We start from the raw sequence: 21,532 nt of genomic DNA on the forward strand, positions 1-21,532 counted from the left end.
TCTGTTTGAAGCGGGAATGTCTGCAATATGAAATCCATATGAATGTTTCAAAACCTCCTCCAAGTTTCCATTAAAAGAAAAAGAATCTTCTAATAAACTGCCACAGAAAATTGTCACCATCTTTCTCCTCCTTCTAAGGGAGGGATGTGAGGCTTGGTTTGGCTACTGTCCCCTGCATGTGGATCCCTTCTCTCCTTTACTTTCTTCCAAAGCTAAGTTAGAGAAAGAGCATCAAAATCCCAGCTTTAATAATTGAGGGAGAGACTGCAGGGTACTCTGCTCAGGCCTTCTTGATGTGAACAGTCCTTAAAAGATGCATGGATGCCTCCCCAGAGGGAGATGGAAGGGCTTCATGGAGCCAATGCTCTGTACACTTAAAGATTATGTGTGCATCCGCTAAAGCAAGATGACCAGAAAAATGCTCAGAGGACCATTATTCTCCACCGAGTGGTTTGAGGGATGGGCACCAAGCTAATAAGATGCTATCAATATTCATGCCTCTAAATCAATTATATCCACATGTACTTCAAATGCAAATCGTTTGGCAAGCGAGACATTTTCAGAGTGACTGTGCAGACTGCAATAATTGAATTCAGGAGATACAAAGCTAGGTAAACAAGCACTTAGACACAGACTTAGCTTTAGAGGAAGCGCAATAAGGATTCCAGTAAACATAAATGTGTCAGCTGTTTACAGCAAACACATTCAGGGGTTTCTAGTTAACTCCGGCTGGAGCTCAGGCTGTGCCTTTAAAATGTAATCTCTGACTCAGATGTATCGCTTTCTCCTCACCCCACCATTAAGGCTAGGGCCTAAATTATTGATCCCCTGCCTTCATCAGCATAGCAGTCACGTCCGAGCGCAGGGGATCTAACTCCGGCTGTGTCCCCACGCTCCAGCCACTGAAATAATTAGGAGGAGTTCTCATTAAGGGAGAATGAAAGGTTGAGAACGAGAGGAGGGGAGAGCAGCCTGAGGGGCATTCTGGGTGTTTAATGTCTTCCCCTGGGCCTCCAGATCATTCTGATCAAATCCTGAGGCTGTGTCTAAAGACGACAGGCCGTGCCTCAGGAAAATATGCGCTCTGCGTGGACACACAAATAATACATCAAGACATCAAGAGAGAGGAGCAATGCATGAATAAAAATGCAACCTTGTGCAACCAGATTAATAATAAATTGTCACTATTTGGATCAATAGCACGAGTGCATAACCTCAGCTGTATACATAAGACTAAAAAGGCTACTATACATGCAGTTTGTTTAGCAGTGTGAATGAAGTGGAGCTCAGCTTGTTTTATTTTTGCTGCTGAGGGAATCCACAGGGCTTTGGTGCCCCAAGGTAGTTTCCTTCTTAACGCTTAGTGAATCATACAGCCAAATATTCCACACGCTATCTGTATACGTGTGTGTGTGTATGTGTGTGTGCTGTACATAGAATGCAAAATGTTGCCTCTGTAGAGAGAGGTTGAAAGTAAAGAAAGAACATGAATTAACTGAGAATGGCAGCGTAATGAATATTTGATTTGTAACTATTTATGGAAGCCAAAGACATTTTAGACTGTACCGAAAATAACAGCATGCTATATGTGCCAACGCTGCACAGGGGAAAAAAAAATCACCTTTGATTTTAGTCACTCTAGGACTAGATTAGACCAAAGAGCTGGCAATATGGAACTTGCCTCATTCATTTTTCAAAATAAGGGTGCATTACAAAGAAATTGCATTGTCATGTCTCTCTGTAGAAGGACACACTGAGCAGTGCCTGTAAACTGAGTTTGTGAAGGAGCGAGCACAGGAATTTGCATGCTACAGTTACATTCGTGCCAAAATGGCTTTCCCAACGACTAGTGAAGTCCATGAATCTTTTTGTCACGTTGTGCTTTCAGTGTCGGCTCGCCTCATGCTGCGACTCCCGAGCTCTCTAAGTAGCTCAGTGTCGAGGCCACACCCCTCGTTAGTGGGGAGGGTTCATTATGCAAATGATCCTGCTGGAGCGGTATCAACGAGGCGCACGCTCCGTTATCATTTTCTGCCGCCGGGGCTCTTCTTCTCCCCGATCGCTCATACGGAATCATGGCCTAATAGCATCCCATTAACATAATTGCCAGCACAACTAGTGTTCCGTGTCTCAGAGCCACTCTGCTGCTCTTCCAGCCGAAAAAGAGGGAAGACGATGGGTGAGGGTGAGGATGGGGGGGGGGGGTAGAAAAAAATTTAATTAAGCCAACGCATAGACCACTCCCTCCCACAGTAAATGTGTGTTTTCCTTTTTTCTTTTTTCCAAACAGGCAAGAGGGCAGAGCTTTTGTTTCCAGGAGACCTTGAGAGTCTCCCCGTGCTCCTGAGGAGCCGGCGAGGTGCTCAATATTCCACTGATGAGCTCACAGCAGACGCCAGAATCATGCCCAAACCCAGTCTGCCAGGCAAAATAAAATCCCCATTATTTTTTAATTAATCCTTAATTAAAATATATTACAGCGCTGATTCCGCAAATCTCTCTAATGTGAAGATGCAGCCCATTCGAGCATATTTACACATCTTTAATTAACGCAGCACATTCTTTTAGCCTAACAAGCCGTGGACTTTAAGTGCCAAGGTGGACCAAAACACGGTCGTGACTGTGCAGCGTACGGAGATGCTATGAAGGAGGCCCCTTGAAACACTCCCGCAACACAACACAACGCCATCCACTAAGGATGCACCACAGGGTTCTTTTGTAGCTGGTGGGTGTACCGTCACTCAGTCCATTAAGGGACTGCAGCATCAGCTATAGCAGTGAGAGGGAATAGTTGCAGCAGGAAGCCATAATCATGTGCTGCGCTCCTCCTGCATGCTGCCATTACCACGCCCCCAGCTCTCCTCTCTGCACAGCCACCCGTGCTGCTCTGATGAATTGATTGACACCATTTTCCATCTTCCTGCGCTGTCAGAGAGAGAGAGAGTGAGCCACACAAGGAGGCCTGCTCCTCTGGCTCTCAGGCTGCAGCACTGTGGTCACTTCTGAAAGGTCTCCACTGGGAAATAGACCCACACACTTTGACAGAGAACTGGCGTCGCTTTGCCTCGATATGTGCCTTGTATACTCATAAAGTAAAAAGAAAAAGAGTGAAACAAATGATATTGCAGATTTACCAGAAACACAAACGCTCATCATGAAGGCGCTATCAGTGTGGGCTGAATGTAAGAAATCTGTTTCCCCACTGCAGCCTCACAGCTCAATAACACGTCTGGCCTCGTTACGCTTATCACAATGACAACTAAATAAGCACAATTAGCAGTCACCCGGGCATCCACACTGCTGCCGATTTCACTCCCCAAATTATCCCGGAGATCCCAAATCTTAAAAAGCAACAATTCCTCATCAAGTGAGGCTTAATAATCACACACATCTAAATAAAAAGAAGGTTAAAGCAGCATGTCGACATCAGACACAGCTCTTGTGTTGTAGCATCAAACTCATTGCTGCGCCACGGAGGTGTTTTTGTCTATTGTTGTTGGCTCATTTTTAATTAAAAGATTAAAAGTTCGTTTGTTTCTGGTGGTCAGGAAATCAACGCTCTCTCAGTAACAAACTTAAAACAAACATAAACACACACAGACACATTCAAACCGTTTCCTCTCTCTCTCGCTCTCTTTCTCTCTCTGCAGCCTGCTTTAATTTGACACCTTGAGCTGGGGTAACTAGGTGGGGAGTGAGGAGCCGCAGAGGAATTCATTAGGCGCGCCACTGCAGGGTCCTGGCTCAGAGCGTTAATGACATTGGAGGATAGGGAAACGAGACAGCCCAGACGTAAAATGAAATAAACATGAGGACTGTCAGTTCTGACAGCACCAGCAAAGGGGACAGAGTCATTTGGGCCGGAGACCTTCAGCCCGGAAGATCAGACCAGACGGCTTATGGACCAAAACAATATTAGTGTGGGAGCACAATCATCCTCACCAGGCACTTAGATTAACACTGACAGATACTGTGTGTGTATGTGTGTGTTTGCCTGCATTGATCTTTCAGGGTTTCGCTCTTCATATCATTAAAAATATCCATCACTTGGTGCTCCTGCAGCATTCAGATACACGACTGCAATTAAATTATTAATGTCACAGCAGCCCCCACCCACCCCAGCCCACCCCTTCACCTCCCACCACCACTGCCATACAAATGCACTCTTAATGTGGCTGCTGAAAGACATTAAATATACAGCAATCTTTGTCTGGCTTCACCCTGGATCAATTTAGATGACTACAAAAATAACACATGCAGGGGAAAAATAGAGACGCTGGCCACATAGCATGAAGACACGAGAACGGGGATGGCGCTCACTATTTCATGTCACTTCTTTGAATAAAAATGTCATGCACTGGCAGGTAGATCAGGAACAGAACAAGGACAAATTTGCTTCTAAAATGAGGCAACTTTACCATGTTTTTTTTTCTTCTCTCTTTGTCTCTCAGCTTAAACAATCCAGAGGATAATTTTAAATGGTAAATGGACTGCTATTAATGCTTTTCCAGTCTTAACAACCCTCAAAGTGCTTTAAAACTACACATTCAGTATTCACACTGACTCACACACAGTACTTTATGGACTTACATGCTTTATTTATTGCACACACTTTTACGCCAGGGGAAATAAAAGGTTTAGGATCTTTTCCAAGGACATTTCAACATACAAACTTGAGAAGTCCGGATAGGCGACCTGCTCCTACCTTCTGAGTTGCACCACCCACAGGTCATTTTATGGCCATGTTCAAGGTGTACTATACTCATGATCAGTGCTGACTCCACAGTCCGCTGAGGCCCTGAGCAAAAATTCACAGCCCCCCCATCCTGTGTTTGTAACCATTATATTCCGATAATAAAAGAAATGCGCACTTAGCTCAGTCACGTCACGGCCAGCAGGGCTTGACTACTACGCTACGTTGCTATCTATCTAATGTTAAATGTCAAAGTAAATAAAAGAAAACTTGATGATAGTGAAAGTTACGTTATTGAAGTGTCTCTCCTCACAGTTACGATTAGATTAGCAGCTTACTTTACTTATTTCGCCTTATATTTGATTGTTATAATCAGCCACGCCTCTGGTGATGATGCGTCGGCATTTTTGCTAATTTAATGGTTTGCCTCCTTGAGAATTCAAAACATTAAATAATTAACTTAAACTAAATAAAACTCCTTCTCTGTGTATTGGCCCATAACATACAGAGATACTCACTGGGATTCTCATCATATATGAATAGTGATTATAGCCCTGTGGAGAACTGCCATTGCATGGTCACGTCACATGGTCACATAGTTAAGTAGTTAAATGGAATAGAGCACCAGTGTGGAAATCGGTATTCCTGTATCTGACTAGTTTCTGAGCTAACATGCTATCAGAGCTCCTGCTAGGCTAGCTTGGAAGCTTTTTACTGACACTACCACATATTTAAAGATTCCCCTCTTGATCATCAAATAACACATATTATCCTCACATCTCTGCTCATGTAAAGTTGGCAAAGCTCATTCATTTAGGTCCTTAGGGATGCCAGTTTTCTCTGATTTAGAACAAAAATAGAGCCAAATACATCAGTTTGTACTAATTTTTTACAATAAATGAATATGTAAGAGTGTGAGCACACAGAGGGAGTACTTGTACACTTGTACATATGCTGGACTGATGGTTGATGATTGGGAAATTTTAACATAACGCCCAAACCTACACTGTAGTACAGTTACACAGTATTCTAAATGTGATTCCTGAAGCTTTGAAACCAAAGCTAGTCAGACTTCTCCATAGCTGCTTTTGGACAATTAAAAGAAAAGTGTGTTATCAGCTGAAAGACCTGGACTCTACACAAAGAAACAACAATGCATACAAAGAAACGAGTAATTCTTTTCGAGCACGACCGAGTGCGGTCTGTGTTTGGAAGGCCTCTTCATAAGAGCCTTTTATCCTCGTTCCTCAAAGGACACAATAAAGCTGTCAGTCAGTGTGTCAGTCAGTCAGGACTCAGCCCCAGTCTGTAATGCTTTCGGACCGGGACAGTCTCCTCTGGTGGATGCTTCGTATCTGACACGAGCGCTCTCGCACAGCTGATGGAGCTGGGGTCTCTTGCGATATGGCGACTGTGAATGGGTGGCACAGATGACCCTTCTTTCCAAGCTGCTCAGCTTCAAATATAAGGCTCTGTTGCTGCAGGCATCTGCCTCGACAAATGTGTGTGTGTGTGTGTGGGGGGGGAAGGAAGGGAGGGGGTACGGAAGGGGGAAGTTGCTGACACCTGTCTCTCCTAGGATGAGCCCGCCTTTGTGACGTGGGAGCCTTGGTTGGCTGTCGGGACAGGCCCGAGACAGATATGACAGGGCCGCTGACAAGGGCCAGGCTGCACGCTGGGAGCAACACTGCAGTCCAACACAAACAAGACTCCTGCTCTCTTCGCTGGGCCTGCAGTGAGAGGCAGCTGAGAAGCTTCAGTCAGCGTGCACTGAAAGCAATGCTGGAATCTCAGCGCTGGTAATCAATGTTGCACGGATGAACCTCTAAAACACAAACGCTGAACATCAAATGCGGCTTTAGCTGTGTTAGTGGCAAAGGATCCGTGCTTCTCTGAGACTTCAAACTCAACAGACAAAGGAGTGCTCTCCTCTGTGCTGGATCTGTTCATTATGTCAGCCTCGCTTGGCACGCTTATGTATCTGAGCTCCATTCCAAAGCAGACGCCTCCTAATTGTTATCGGGTCTGTGTTGAGACAGTCTAAGCAGAGAGACGCTGATAAAAACTCCCCTGGAGCTGATGAGACTTCTCACAAACAGCTGCAGAACTCAACAAGCTCAAGAAGTCGAGGTACAGTGGCGGGTGGGAAGGCAGCAGCAGCGCAACTCGCCTTGCTCTCTGACCACAGTTAGAACGATATGACAAATCGACCTAGTTTTTCTTTTAATTAATCATGCCTTGCTGACAGCTACCTGTGCCACACATCATCATTAGTCAGGAGGAGAGGAAGCCCCAGCCACATATAATAAGAGAGGAGGACACACCTCATTAACTAATTTTCCTCCATTTATTTTTCAAAGTAACAAAGCTATGATAGAAGCAATATTTACACCTGAATCTGATTTACCTTTTATTCTGACTACCAATATGTACACAGTGAGTCACATCACTCTGTGCTATTAATACTAGCGGACTATGCCACAGTTTTCACATGTTGTCTGACTGAAAGTTTGATGACCAGTATAATAAATCAGTGTAAAAATAATTTTTATCAATAGTAACCGTTCTGTATAAAATCCACAGCAATTATATTACAGCCCTGATTTGTAAATTCCTTTAGATTAGCTAAAATAGGAAACTACTCTCAGGATTTTATCATTTTCTTAATTTATTTTATAGAATAGAGTTACGACAAAATGCAAAATACACTAATAATGCGACAATGGCATTTTAAAATAAAACTTTTGAAGCATTCCAACATGTCTTTTCTTTATATAATAAGCAATTATTCCACGGTTAATTCCTATATTTTCTGGCTGTATGGATTTTAGACAAACCTCTACATTAGCCACAATTAGCTGTATTTTGGTATTGGGATATTTATTTTTTTAGACTAAAGTGAAATCGAAGTCAAACCTTTCTCATAGAAATTCTATAAAACAAAACACCACAAATAGTGATAGAAGAAAAAAAAAATATACCCTTGAATCGACTCCATCACTATATACATCTAAAAATGATGTTGTGCTTCTAAATGTAACCGAACTATTTATGCACCACTCACCAAAAACCTGGGAAGATGATTTTACTGGACATCTAAACAATGTGAGATTTGGTTAACCAGTGACCAAGGTTAAAGCAGCAGATTTAAACCCAGTGGGTTTGCTGTGAGACACCATTCACCACCATGCTGCACTAGCATGTAGCAACAATAAGTTTAGACTGTCCAGAGGATAGATAACCTCACCATACAACACAGAATGAGCTATAACCCCATGAAATCCACAACATTACATGCAGATGTAACCAGCAAAGCAAATGTTTATATTTAAAAAATTGCTGCCATCAGTAATGCTACTCTGTGTATGAGTTGTAAATGTTGGTGGCAACCAAATAAAATGTCAATCAAATGTTGCATCACAAAAAGATACAATGCTTTAAGCCAGACAATGGCTAGGTGTGACGTGGGTGTCTACTAAACCTTCATTTTTAGATTTAAATGGACGTGTTTTTAAAGGCAACAACTGGCCAACCAGAAAACAACATCCAAAGACATCTGGTGCTTTGTGGGCAGCAACGTGATTTCTAGGAGAAACGGTTGCCCAAGTTGTAATAAGCTGTCAAAAAAAAGCCCAAAATGGCTTGTATGTGCATCTATGCATTTGGTCTGTTCAATTATTTAGACTCTCATCTGTTTGACTCCTTCCAGACTGAAAGAATGAATTTAATTAAAGGGCGAAACACTGTCCACAGACCGCTCCACAGAAATGCACATGTGTGACAACAAAAGTCATTGTTCCAGTCTCTCACAGAGAACTGATGCTGCCTCTCAGCACTGGGAAGCCTGCAGATGATTGACAGCTCCATCTTTATAAAGGCCATCCAACAAAAAGGCAGAAAGAGAGAGGCCATCCCCGCCCACTGAGCTGAAGGCGCTTGGAGACCAGTAGAGATAAAAAATAAATAAAAGCTAAATCAACCGTCTTAAAGGCAAACAAGAAAAGCATGGCACCTCTTTTAGATTCTCTTTAACGCTCGGGAATACTGATCCTCGACAACTTTTAATTGGACTCATTGTTTACCACAGTCAGTCCAAGGTTTACCTTCCATGCAGACATTTTAACAGGCTTCCATATGTTGTCTAATCCACAGTGTTTGTCTTATTTTACCCATAAGGAGATAATTACCAGCTTCATAAGGCAATAAACAGCTTCTTACATCGAAGCTCTTGTACCCAAAGATCACGTATCCAGGATGCGGTAGGTACAAATAAACACAATCGAATCACTTCCATTTGCAAGGCAAAAATATTTGAGGTGAGATAGACTGCATGGTTTTGGAAAGAGGGTTGATGGATATCATCTACAACATTGAAAAAAAAAAAGCTGTTAGGGTAATAGCCTTCCTGAACTCACACAAATAAATGTTCCACAGCCTGTGCTGACACAGTTAAAAATGAAGAGAAATGTAGCAATGTAAAATTCTCTACAAGCTGTTAATATTTCATGAGTAGCCATTCTGACACTGTCAGTGCCTACCTAATTTGTATGGCATGCAAGGAGAGGGGAAGGGAAAGCTGGAGAAGGGAAGAAAAAAAAGAGGGAGAGGCGGATGGAAGTGGGAAGAAATAGAAGAAGATATAAGATAAAGGTGGAAAAGTGTCTCCAAAAAGATTTCAGTCTGCGCTGAGCTGGCTGACAGTGAATTTTTTGGAAGTCAGCATGGTACAAAGAACATTTGAAATGGCCCATTTAACAGCACCGTACTCCACTCCCAGCCGATGCCACCATTTGCATACTTCATATCAGATGAAGATGGATGGTGAAAATCAGTGTCACTGAGATGAGCGTTTTATCAAGGTTACACTATCCTCCAAACTCCTAAAACCTCTTTATCTCATCTCTGTTGTCGGAATATTAACTTATCAACACAATCTCTTTACAGCGGAGGCAGGAGCAGAGCGGATTTATCAGCTAGAAGAGCAATGACAGGTCGGCCAGTTGGCTGTTAGAAATACAGCTAATGATTATGTTGATTATCAATTATTATCCTGATGGGTTTTTTTTATTTGGCTGATTAATTGTACAGTTAAAAAAGGTGTAATGTTGGAATAACAGTGCAATAATAGTGCTAGAATAAATAAGAAATTAATCCAAAAATGATTTGTCACTGGTTGGATTTTTTTCTGTTCTTTTAAAATTGGTTAGTAGGATTACCATGGGCTAATGGAAACTGCAATGACCCCTGCACTTGATGTTCTCCAAGAAGTCTGTCAGCGGTCTAACTTCAGGATCACTTTGTAAAATGTAACTTTGTACAAGACAAATCGCAACATTAAAATACTTCCTCTTATTAAGCTACCAACAGAGTCTGTCAGATAGCTTATTTTAGCTAGTTTTATAGCATTTTCCAGTTATGCTTCTTGTATCTTGTAAAAACAGTAGACACTAAACACCATTCTGAATTCCTTGGTAAAGAAAACCCAACTAAAAACATGACATTAGTATTGGAATTACATAAAGCACATTCACGTTTCATATTCCTTTAGCAACGTTAGCATCACAGCTAAAGGTATGACGGAGCAACAGGATAAATGTGGATGAAATCTCATTTAGAAATGATTTATTTGGTATATTTATTAAAAGTGAATCCATCTTCAGTTTTATACTATTAACTGTTCAATCAATTAAGATTTATTACATTTGTCACAAAGTCGTGTAGCTGTCACAGTGACAGCGTAATAAAACGAACGTGATTTAGCAAACTGGTTAAGTTTTATTAGAAATAAAAACAGTCTTTTATGCTGACTTCATGTAAAACTCAAATATTAGCCTTGAGAATTAGGTGTACCTTGAATTTTAGAAAAATCTTTTGTGTTTTGTTTGTACTGAAAAACAATTTTAACATACAAATGTAACATTTCAGAGCTCAGTAGGTGCACGGCTTTAACAGAAGTGCTTATTGTCTCGCTTGGATGGAGCAGTGACCCCCTTGTAGAGTATTAATGAGCCCATTTCTCCTCCTCCAGACAATCCTGGCTCAAACAATGTTCACATCACAACCTTTCCAGCTCTGCAATCCATGTTTAGTGAAACATCATTATACTTTTCGCTGTCAGCCTACAGAAGCCTTCCCTTTGTGTGCATGATTAGCTGCTGGTTCCTCATTATAGAGGTGCAGATCCATTTCAAGCCTTTGTGACTCCCACCTTTACTTCAGTCCACTAGTCATAAAAATGTCATAGCAGCTATAGAACACACTGGCCACAGCGAGATCTAACAGGAATCACACACTCAGGGCCAAATCCAACAGGGCAGACACGGCTGGTGGTCACACTTTAGAGGTCGGTAAGGAATCTCTGCATATGACTTTCCGCATGCTCACCCTTTCCAGCCTCCTGACACCAGTCTGAAAGTGACTTCAACCAAGAACACATCCTCCGCTCACTTCCCTGGTGTGATGTTGCACCGCAGAGAGAAAATGACAGACCATTTATAAAAACAGGAAGAGCAGCTAACTACAGTAAGCATAAGCTATTTCTGGAAGAGGATGTCTGCAAGTAACAAAGAGCTGTCAAAGTCTAACAGGTCCACAGTGAAATGAAATAAGTTGAAATAAATGTAATTAAAAAGCTATGTCAATGCAGAGAAACTTCACGTTTTACTTCTACGTTCCCACCTGCTGCGACCCCTGCTGATGCTGCAGACGATCACACTCCACGCTTTAAGTTTCCCTCCACGTCGCTGGTGTCGGTGCTGGGAAGGCATCCAAAGCCACAATACATTTCTGCTATGGAACATTTGTTTCCTTTCAGGGGGGCACAGGGCCCCAACATGCTCCTTCTACATTTTTCTGTCCTGCCACATTGCATGACAGTTTATTTTGGGAAGCGCAGGTTGGCACCTGAGACACAAAGCTGACAAAGCACTAGGTGTCACTTCAATGAGGCCAGTTGGTTCCATGACAATGCCTCTGGCCGTGCAGTCCTACAAGATGGACAACACTGCGCTGAATATCTTGGCAAAGTAGGAAAAGAGGAAAAGAGGCATCAGCTGTTTGCACAATTTCATCTTCAGAGGGGGATAAAGCGACACGCAGATTCTAAATCTGAGACTGTCGCAGTAGGGATTCCACCTCAGATTACTGGACATTAATAAAATCTGAACTGCTGTGATGGACTGTTCACCCGCTGAGTGTGTTTCCTTGGCTCCCACCCAATGCCTGCTGGGAATAGATCCAGCACATCCAGCTCCCTAAATAGGAACAAGTGGGTAAGACAATAGCTGGATGAATGAAAATCCAAATGGTTGTGAAAACAACGCACACAAAAAAGGACTGTAGATCTGAGGGGGTTTTTGGGTGTTTTTTTCACCACCTTACTTGAGTGACAAATAAGGACCGACTGAGAAATTCTGGGCTGATGTCAATGTTTGAAATAAGCTTAGCCAATATCCGATGCCAAGGTTTATTTGTCTTTTTTGTTTTTGTGTTAAATTTGAAACTTAAAGAAACTTATTATAAAGAAATAGTTCTTTCACAGCTGACAACTCATGGTTAAAAACTGGCCAATCAGCTTCGGATATAAATGATTCTCTGGTGATCATATTAACCTATGTCACATCTCCCAGGCAACTGGAACCACTCCAGTTGGGAACTGATTTGGATAATGTCTCCAAACGTGCTTTCTCATGATGCTAACTCTGTAAAGTCAGTAATCTGGCAGCGTAGCATTTCCTCTTTCCTCATCTTCATGACTGCCAATCAGTTAACTGGTTCTGAGGTCTTCTCTTTTCTTTCTCTCTCTCTTTTGCCTTACTCTTCTTTAATGTTTATTAGCTCCAACACTGACATTGAAAAAATCCTACTGCCAACTCATGTTTTGAATTTGTAATTACAATGTAATGAATAGGATTTGGGGAAAAAATGGAATGAGGAAATCAGACTTTTAGAAATCTAAATAGCAGTGGGTGCATCTATAGTGGCATGCTAATATTACTAGTAGGCTGTTGTGTTTTACAACTATAGAAACAAACTTACTTGCATGACTGTAGTTATGTAAGATTTTTCCATCTATGGTGTAAAATCTAAAAATGTTATGTTATACGACCTGGAAGTACTCGAGGTACAGCATCTGACAACCACATCAGCTAAATTAACATTAGTCCTATATATCCAGATATCAGGAAGTAATGTCAGGAATTATTTTTAAACTGGAATTTGTAAGTGCTCTGTTTACTGCTGATGGATTAACCAGAAATATCCATAACACTATCAGATCATGTAATAATTTTCAACAATCTTAACAGTCTCCAAAATTTAATGATGGTGGATCGTTACATCATCCTGATGTAGTTCTCCTCATTATCTCCTTCCTTTGGTTGAATTACTTATTTGTCTGTCCTCAAAACTTCCATTCTGACTGTGGAAAAATCACCCTGCATGAATAAATACTAATATATACCAAAGCATCGGAATCACAAGAAAAAAAACATTAAAATTTCCTTTTGCAGCAGATGAGCCTCAATCAAGATATAATGTTTACATAGTATATAGTTACAGTTAGGATATAGATGCTGTTTAATTTTGTTCATATTTCTTATTAATTGCCCCTGTGAGCGTGTTTTTATCATAGCTGGTGGAATGACAAAGAGTCGAGCAGCATCAGTGGAATTGTGACCTGCATTAGCTCGGCCAATTATGAGCCTTCACGGGATACTTATTGTTGCTGTGCGAGGCTGATGGTGGAGCTGAAAGAAGAGTCAGCAGATCTGAGTGCCAGTCACTGATATCAAAGGGAAATTTACGACGCGCACGATAAGCTGTATGGATACTCGGAAAATGCACGTGACACCTCGGAGTTCAGTTTATTGGTGGTGGGAAATCTAAAATACTACTTTCCAGCAAATGAAGTGCTGTATAAATACACAACTTGAGACACGCGCACACATACACACTCCTGACTGAGCAGTGAATGAATATCCTGTTTCCCATAATGCAGTGGTGACTGAGCGCAGATAAGATTACCAACTGCTTCAAAAAGACACACGCGTACAAGAGCCCGCGTGCACGCGCTCATACGCTTGTACTGTAAAGTGACAGAGCAACTGCTTTGCTGTGTTAAATATCAGATGCAAATGAAAAGAGAAAATCTATCATGACTCTAATGTGGCCTGATAGGAGGGGGCGCACTCTTCTCTGAGGAGCCGAGCGGTGTGAGGAGGGTGATGTATGGAGGAGCTGGATGAGAGGTGAAAAGCGTAGCGAGACGGACGGAGGGAGGGGTGGATTGCTGGGAGGGAAGAGAGGAGGTAAGGGAGGGGGGGCAGGCAGTCCTGCCAGACTCCTGAGAGCCCAGGGCAAAAGTGGAATAAATGTTGATTAGTGTTGATTTTGTCCAACGAGCACCCGGCAACTGACAGTGGGACTAAGCTGCAGCGAAAGGGAACCATTAATCTTGGTCTGGTTTAAGTAGTGTATATTAATTTGTGTCATTTCCACTACGTGGAGAGAGGCCTCTCTCTCCCTCTCTCCTTCCTTTCTCCCTCCCTCCAGTGTTTGAAAGCTGTGGCAGTCGAGCCTCCTCCGTGGCGAACATACAGTGGAAGCCTGGAGGTGGCGTCTGCAAGTAGCAGCAGGGGAGAGTGGAGGAAATGAGATTCCAAACACTACATTATGGAAAATGAACTCCTGGGGGGTTGGTATGGCAACCACATTCGAATGTACCATTGCATGTTCAATTTAACGTGCATAACAAATTTGTAGACTTGATTAAATTCGTAACATATTAAGGAGGCCAGTATAAAAAAGGCAGAGCAAACCTGCAGGGACTGAGATTGCAAAGAGAGCCTTGATCGAGGTAAATGGCAGAACAGTGATATTTAGGCGCAGGAGTCGACATTCAGGTAAAAGATTGAGGCCCGCGCTCTTTTACAAGTCTGCTTGGATCTCGCCTTCAGTCTGTAATCTCCACACTGGCAGAGCTGCTGGGAGCTAAATGTAATTTTTTCTACAAACTGCATTCCAGTAGCCTTCAGCAGAGAGGAAGAAAATCATTCATCAGTTCAGGAAATTCAAAAATATAAAAACGATGTAGAGCTGCTGCTTCCTTTTCACAAGGATGAGAAGAGAAATGTGTCCTGGAAAAAAATAGATCACTTTCCTTGTACGTGTGATGTCAGTGTTAATTACCAAATCGCAGCACACTAAGATTCCTATAATTAAGCTCCTTAATATGATTAACATGTATCAATTAGGCGACTGACAATTTGCATAATGTATAATGTAACCACATTGTTCTATACTGTAATGGTATTAGCTCGCCATTTACAATGCTGTCACTCGCTGATGATTCTGTGATTACGATTCTGCATCAAATGCAGCACCGAAAAAAAAAAAGTCTGCCTTATGTTGGTTAATCAAAACACATTTTCCCCAGTCGTCGACATCCTCAGAGCAGAATTAGACTTCAGCTCTTCCTCTCTCTCAGTGGATGATTAAGCAGAGCGATTGGGGAAACAGCTGTGGCGGCGAGCTTAGCATTTCTCTCCTGCTGGATGCTGCTGTATCAGCACGGGGGAGGAAGGATAAGAGGGAGACAAAGGCTGCACGTATCTGCGTCCACCGGGAGACGATCACGAGAGGGGAGGCACGGCCCCGTGACATCCACCTCGACATGTAATATAGTACGCAGAAGGTAATGTGTACTGTTACTACCTGCTGCTTTGCACTTGCAGTGACTCCCAACAAGCCCTACAAATGCTTAATTGCTGCTGTAATGTGGCTATTTCATATTCCATGTGTACCCGTTTGGTAACCTGAAAATAGAGCCTTTAGCTGTGCATTGCCACATTAGCATCTATCAGACAACTTTATCCTTTTTTTTTACCAACCTTCTAACATGTAATAGACCCAACCGTCAGTTTATCAGTCAGGTACATATTCATGAAAACAATTCATCAACAATTTAATTGTGATTGATCCATCAATTGCTTCATTTAGTGGACTGAAATGTGATCACAATTTTACAGATTTTTTCAGTTCAAATCTCTCTTTTGCGGAAAACTGCAAAGACTCGTCAATTATTTGATTAATCGGCCGATGGAAATGAATCGAAAACTGTTTAAAGTAATTGTTTGAGCATAAAAAAACAATAAATCAACAACTCTGTGTGCTCGCATGGGAGAATTTGCTCCTTTTCTTGTTCTTAAATGACAGTAAATTGAATACTTTTTGACTGATCCGATGAAACTGCATTAAGTCACAAAGCTAACCAATTCATTAATAAAAACAGTCAATTACAAAAGCCATTCAGTGGCAAAAAAGCAAAAGATATTCCATTTATAAATGGATCCTCACGTCGGACATACTTGTATTGTTGCTTTAAAGGTGATTGATCGCATATCAATACCAGCGGTGATAGATTTCCTGTCAGCCATCTTACCAGTTTTTAAGTATTGGCCAGCGGTTTCAGCACTGCACCAGCTGTATCACGTTTTAAAGGTTACATCATACCTGATCACCTCGAAGGCTGCTTCAAAGCGTTTCGCCAGTGACGTGCAGAGCTGAGCCGAGTTCAGCCTCTGTAATACAAATCGGCAGATGCCAAGCATCTGAATGGTCTGACAAGTCAATGTAGTGTAGGCTTCCACACACCTTCCATAATCAGACCTCTGGCTCATTTCATCCTGTCAAACACTGCTCGGCTGCCCTCTATAAAACACCCTATTTTCACCCTTCAAAAAATAACATTACATCACTCGGCTAGTCATTTTTATAAATGGAGGATCCCCTAGGCTTGAAACCTTACACTACACAAACACGGGCCACGAGAAAGCTGGCCTTTTGTTGAGGTTGAGAGGAAAAAAATTAAACAGCGAGTCAGTGCAGCGCATTTACTGAGCAGCTCAGTCAAGGAGTGGTTTTGTTTGACACTGCCAGAGATTTACGATGTTGATGAAGTGTTTACAGAGGTCAAGGCGGCTCATTTTCCAAATCAGTTTGTCAAGCCTTTGCTTATCTAAAGAGGCATTTTCATCAATCATAAAAAAGTAAGGGAGAAGCCCAAGAAAAAAACAGCGCACCTTAAAAATACCTGTGATAAAGATACATTAATAGACAAACAAATAGCTCACTTGATATATTCACCTTTGCCAGCCTCTTAATTTAAAGAAATCAGTTAGTGAGAGGTAAAGACTATATCGTCCAATGGCAGTGGAGTCCAACTGTTACGACATATTTTTGGAAAGTATCTATGTGAAACTACCAGAGCTCAGCGACACAGCTAGGATGAGCACTAACACGGAGAAGCTGTGCTGCTTTTACCTTTGCTCCACATTTTAGATAAATACAGTCATATAATTAATATGCTCTTTATATTTTATGCTTCGTCTCCTCTTATTAATGTATGATGCTGCACGCGCGCGCGCGCACACACACAGCATCAGGAAAACAGCGTTCCTTTGAAGTAAAATAGACAGCCCAAATATGCCCGGAATGAATCTGGGTAAAGTCAGAGCCGCTGTCTGTCAAAAAAGGAAGAGAAAAAAAAACTAAAAACACTGGTTTAAATAAAGTGTTCCTTCCTCCTCTTTTTCCTCCCTGGTGTCGGTGTTCTATTGTGCTTGTTTATACTGCACAATATTTCTGTTGGCCATCGCTCACTTCTTCCCAGTAAAAGTACACAGAGCAGGTCACAAGTTCAGGCCCTAGATCGGCACTGGCATTGTGTCCTGCAGGTGCTGTCAGCGGCTCCAGGGATGGAAAATATACACAAGCAAACAGCAGCTCTGTGGATACACACTGTCTTTGCACTCTGATGGTTACTGAGGACAAAGTTACAGCGGCTCACTTGCAGCTCCGAGCAGTTGCTAAAGCTGCGCGCTGAAATATTTGAAAGTGGCTTATACTGATTTAGTAGTAATTTCAATATTGAAATATGAAGAACGTCTAAGCAAAAAGGTGTGCCAAAAAAATGTAGTAAAAAGAACCAAATTTACACTTTACAGTAAACATTGAAGCACTTTTTAACATAAAAGCCAATTCAGCTACTTTGTTTTGCCAGTATAGCCTCAGATTCGTGTAAATGTACATTGAAAAATTTCTTAACTTAAATTACATTACAATAAAAAAGATATTAAACACTCAGTAATTCCACTATTTTAATTAGATTTCAAAAGAAGGGAAAACCACTAGATGGAGCAACAAGCTACGACTTTTTCACAACACAGCAGAGAAGCCTTTTACAGCTGAAATTCAAAAACTGACCCAAGATATATTCATTCATAATATCGCTCATCGTGTACTAATGACACTGCTGGTCTCATCAAGAAAGGCAAATATTATTGAAAGGATTAAGTCAAAAGAGCGGGCACAACCTTTGTATAATGGCGCCTAATCTGTCAGTGACTTGATGTGTTACATGGAAGGAAATGTTTTTCACACTCCATACTTTATTTACACTAAACTTGACTGCACAGCTGAGGTGTGAGAAAGGAGAAATACACAGTTACTCTTTGCTGTAGTAATCTCTGAGTTTTATTTCTACTGTGGAAAGAAATGAAGACAAATAAAGTGTATCCGAATTAGTAGAAACTGCATAAATTGCTGTAAATGTTTCTTTCTAAACTAGAACAAAGCTGACTGGATAAAATGAAAAAACTACAATAACATGACAGGCACCAGATCTCCAGCACACAGCTCCTTATGCTGCACCTTGTATTTATAGGTTACCAGCTGAAAGCGAAAACAAAAGGGAGTGCAGGCAGGAAGGGGTCCAAGTTACTTTGTACTCTCAGAAGAGCCGAACTTTAGATGAACTCCGAGAAGCGCCAGGGAGTAAAACACTATGCATAACTGTGTCACTCCCCTTCGATAAAACCTACCAAGACAACAAAACTGCGAGCGAGCCAGCAGGCTTCAAAAGGCCCCCCTGCTCTCTCCTGAGGCAGTGGCCGATTCAAGATAAACTGCCACGCTTGGGGGGAGCAGCGAGGTGATCTTCAATGAAAGCCTCAATGAAAACATCCATGAAAGCACCAAGCGAGGGTGGGATCACACACACGAGAAACAACACAAACAGCACCAATCACCGCTACCACAAAGGTCAAGTATAAGCAAGTGCAACTTTGGAGACAATGAAACAATATCTTCTTCCCCCCTTCCATTTGATTTCATGCACTAATGAGTGTGAAACACACAGAAACCCTGGCTCTTGCTGCCATGGTTTTGGCAACTCGGTATCTCAACGATGTAAGTTTGCAAGAGTCCTAAAGCACATCGGTGTAAAGACAAGGAAATAAAAGACGAGGTGCACGCTATCAAGCTGAAGTGCACTGAATTCTCTCTGTGCCAATTTCAAAAATGTCACAGGGAGAATGATTTGGAAACATGACTTACGCCTCCTATGTTACGTTATTTCTCTCCTAGCAATTATTCTGCTGACATGCTCTCTCACAACTGCTTTAATAGAGAGACACAATACATAATAGAAAGAGACGTATTCAGCAGACTTGACAGTTAACTCACAAGGGGAGACATCAACGTGCTTGTGACAATTTTTGCTCAATACTCTCTATTATTCCACAATAGCATCAAAAAAGAACCTCATTCATATTTTGACACAATAATTGATAAGGACTGTTGGAGGTAATTGTCCACAGTTCCTATTGTGAAACCGCTAAAACACGCAGACTTTAGCGCTACATGAGGAAACACATGTCTTACATGTCACTGAAATTTATATGGTGAATTGTGTTGTGACTGAATCGAGCCTTCCAACGTGAATTTGAGCCTCAATAGCAAATTAGACTCTGATGATAAGGAGAGCAGGTACTGTGCCTCTGTGGGTTTTTCAGCTACTTAATAATACAGTGTGTGCCCTTTTGAATTCCCCTCCTGCGTAAGGACATTTGGAGGCAGCGACAGAGCAGTGGTACACACTCCTGCAAAATTAGTATGAACATACCTGTTTTTTCTTTGATTTCACACAAGACATTGAAAAGAGCTGGCTTCATTCTGTGACAGTTCAGAGCGTGTTTCCTGAAACAGAAAAGTGGCTTTATGAGCAAACCACAGCAAGGAAAAGCATAGATTTTATCCTGTGTCAAATTACTGATCAGAAACTACCGATTTAACTTATTAAACAGTTAAACGCTACAGAGCAATTACAGGGAAAAAAGTAAATTGTATGTGTACACATGTGCTATAAACCCATTGATAGTTACCTTTATGGACGCTCCAATATTTACACTAAGAAAATAAAATTATAGCATTATAGTTCCTCAATTAAAAAAACAAAAACAAAGACATTTTTAATGCATAACTTCGCGTTCGCTGAATTTAAGGCGGAACACACAAGATGGATGAAATCCTGAATTATGTATCACAAGTAAGAAAGTTGCTCTGCTTTTGCTGTGAACTGCACAACACTCCAGAGACAGCGCGGGCTGTTACTCGCTTATTCCATTTCATATTTAGAAATAAATGATGAGCTTTATTTGAGTGCACTAATAAAAGCAGCTTGACTGCGCTAAAGTAAAAGTGTTTTAAAAATACCCTCAGTGGGCGACACGTTGGCAATAAACGCCATATTCACACACTTTAATTTTCTGCTGAAGCGCGGCTGTCGAGTTATTTTAATTGGAGCAAAATCGGTTGTGTCGGCTTTTGCACAGAAACGCACCGCCTTTACGTTTGTACTTTCATCTTCGCCGTAGCGCATAGGAAATTTGGAAATGTCCGCGCATATATTTAGAATTTGTTTTTTTATTTTAAATTTCACCATCTTTTAATTTTAGTTATTTTTTTAATCTACTTTGCCACCGCCGTCTCTTGACAGCGAACCGGCGCGTGTCCTTTACCTGGCTTGGGCTTCATCCAGACTTTGATCCGTGATGGTCATAATTTGCTGTAAAATGTCTCCAATGTCCTGCTTTCTTCCGTCACCGTCCGTTCCTCCGGTGCCTTCCTGCATATGCTGCGGCAGGCCGGGGTGCCCTGCCATGCCTACCCCCGTGTGAGAGTGCATCAACCTCGGCTGCTCGTCCATCTCTTCTTCTTCTTCTTCTTCCCTCTTATCTAATTCTCTGTGGTACTCTCGCTGCTGAAATCCTGCAAAAATACATAAAAGAAAAAAAGGAGGGAGGGAGGTAAAAAAAAAAAAATTAAAAAAAATCCCGATAACTGCGCCGCACACCCGGGTTTTTCCTCGCTGGAACGGTCAGTGGCGCTCAGGAAAAAAGGGGGTTTCGGAGAGGAAAGCGGAGAAACGAGCCCTCCTGCTCTCTGGCTGTCTCTCTCTCTCTCTCTCAGCTGGTCGGGGTTGAATGTGAAATCTGATCTGAACTGCTGCTGCCTTCACTGGAGTAGGGTATGCGTAAAAGAGACAGGCAGCTGCTTTCTACTACTAAACATGCACGTTTTCTTGTAATGTCGCGCAGAGATCCAAACCCCCCTCTCCCTGCTAAATTACCCCCCAAAAAGTGGCTGTGAGAAACACGAAGTGTAGGTTTATTTCAGTCACTCCATCCCCTTGCTTTTGTCATGTAAGCTAAAGTAGAAGCTGGGCAGGCAGCAACATAGCAAAGAGCATGAGAGTCAGACTCCGCCTACGCGACATGATTGGGAATATACTGTAAGACCATTTAGCCCCACCTTGAGGTGCCTCTCGCGAAACGTCTATCATTGGACTGTAAGAGTGGGATTCAGTGGAGAAGCTGGGAGATGTGGTTGCTGCCTTACAACCATGGAGACTCTAAGGACTCGCAGTGATGGATAGAGCCTGAACTCCAAATAAATAATAAGAGGTCTGCTTTAGCCTCTCCTTCTGACCTCAGCAAGAGC

At 41.9% G+C, this 21,532-nt stretch overlaps 1 protein-coding gene across 3 annotated transcripts in view; it reads right to left on the reverse strand.

Moving 5' to 3' along the window:
- Window positions 1–21,249, reverse strand: part of pbx1b (pre-B-cell leukemia homeobox 1b) — a 65,216-nt gene extending 43,967 nt beyond the window's left edge. For 2 of the 3 annotated variants that reach the window (XM_039607197.1, XM_031757868.2), the window contains exons 1-2: window positions 20,551–21,249; window positions 19,656–19,729 (exon numbers count right to left, since the gene is read on the reverse strand). In XM_039607197.1, coding sequence (XP_039463131.1) covers window positions 19,656–19,729; window positions 20,551–20,738 — 262 coding nt within the window. In that variant the 5' untranslated portion in view covers window positions 20,739–21,249. The remainder of the gene's footprint in view (window positions 1–19,655; window positions 19,730–20,550) is intronic. The other variant, XM_039607198.1, reaches the window with a different exon arrangement.
- Between the last annotated feature and the right edge of the window lie 283 nt (window positions 21,250–21,532).

This window comes from Oreochromis aureus, linkage group 23 (genome assembly GCF_013358895.1).
Source record: "Oreochromis aureus strain Israel breed Guangdong linkage group 23, ZZ_aureus, whole genome shotgun sequence".
NCBI lineage: Eukaryota > Metazoa > Chordata > Actinopteri > Cichliformes > Cichlidae > Oreochromis > Oreochromis aureus.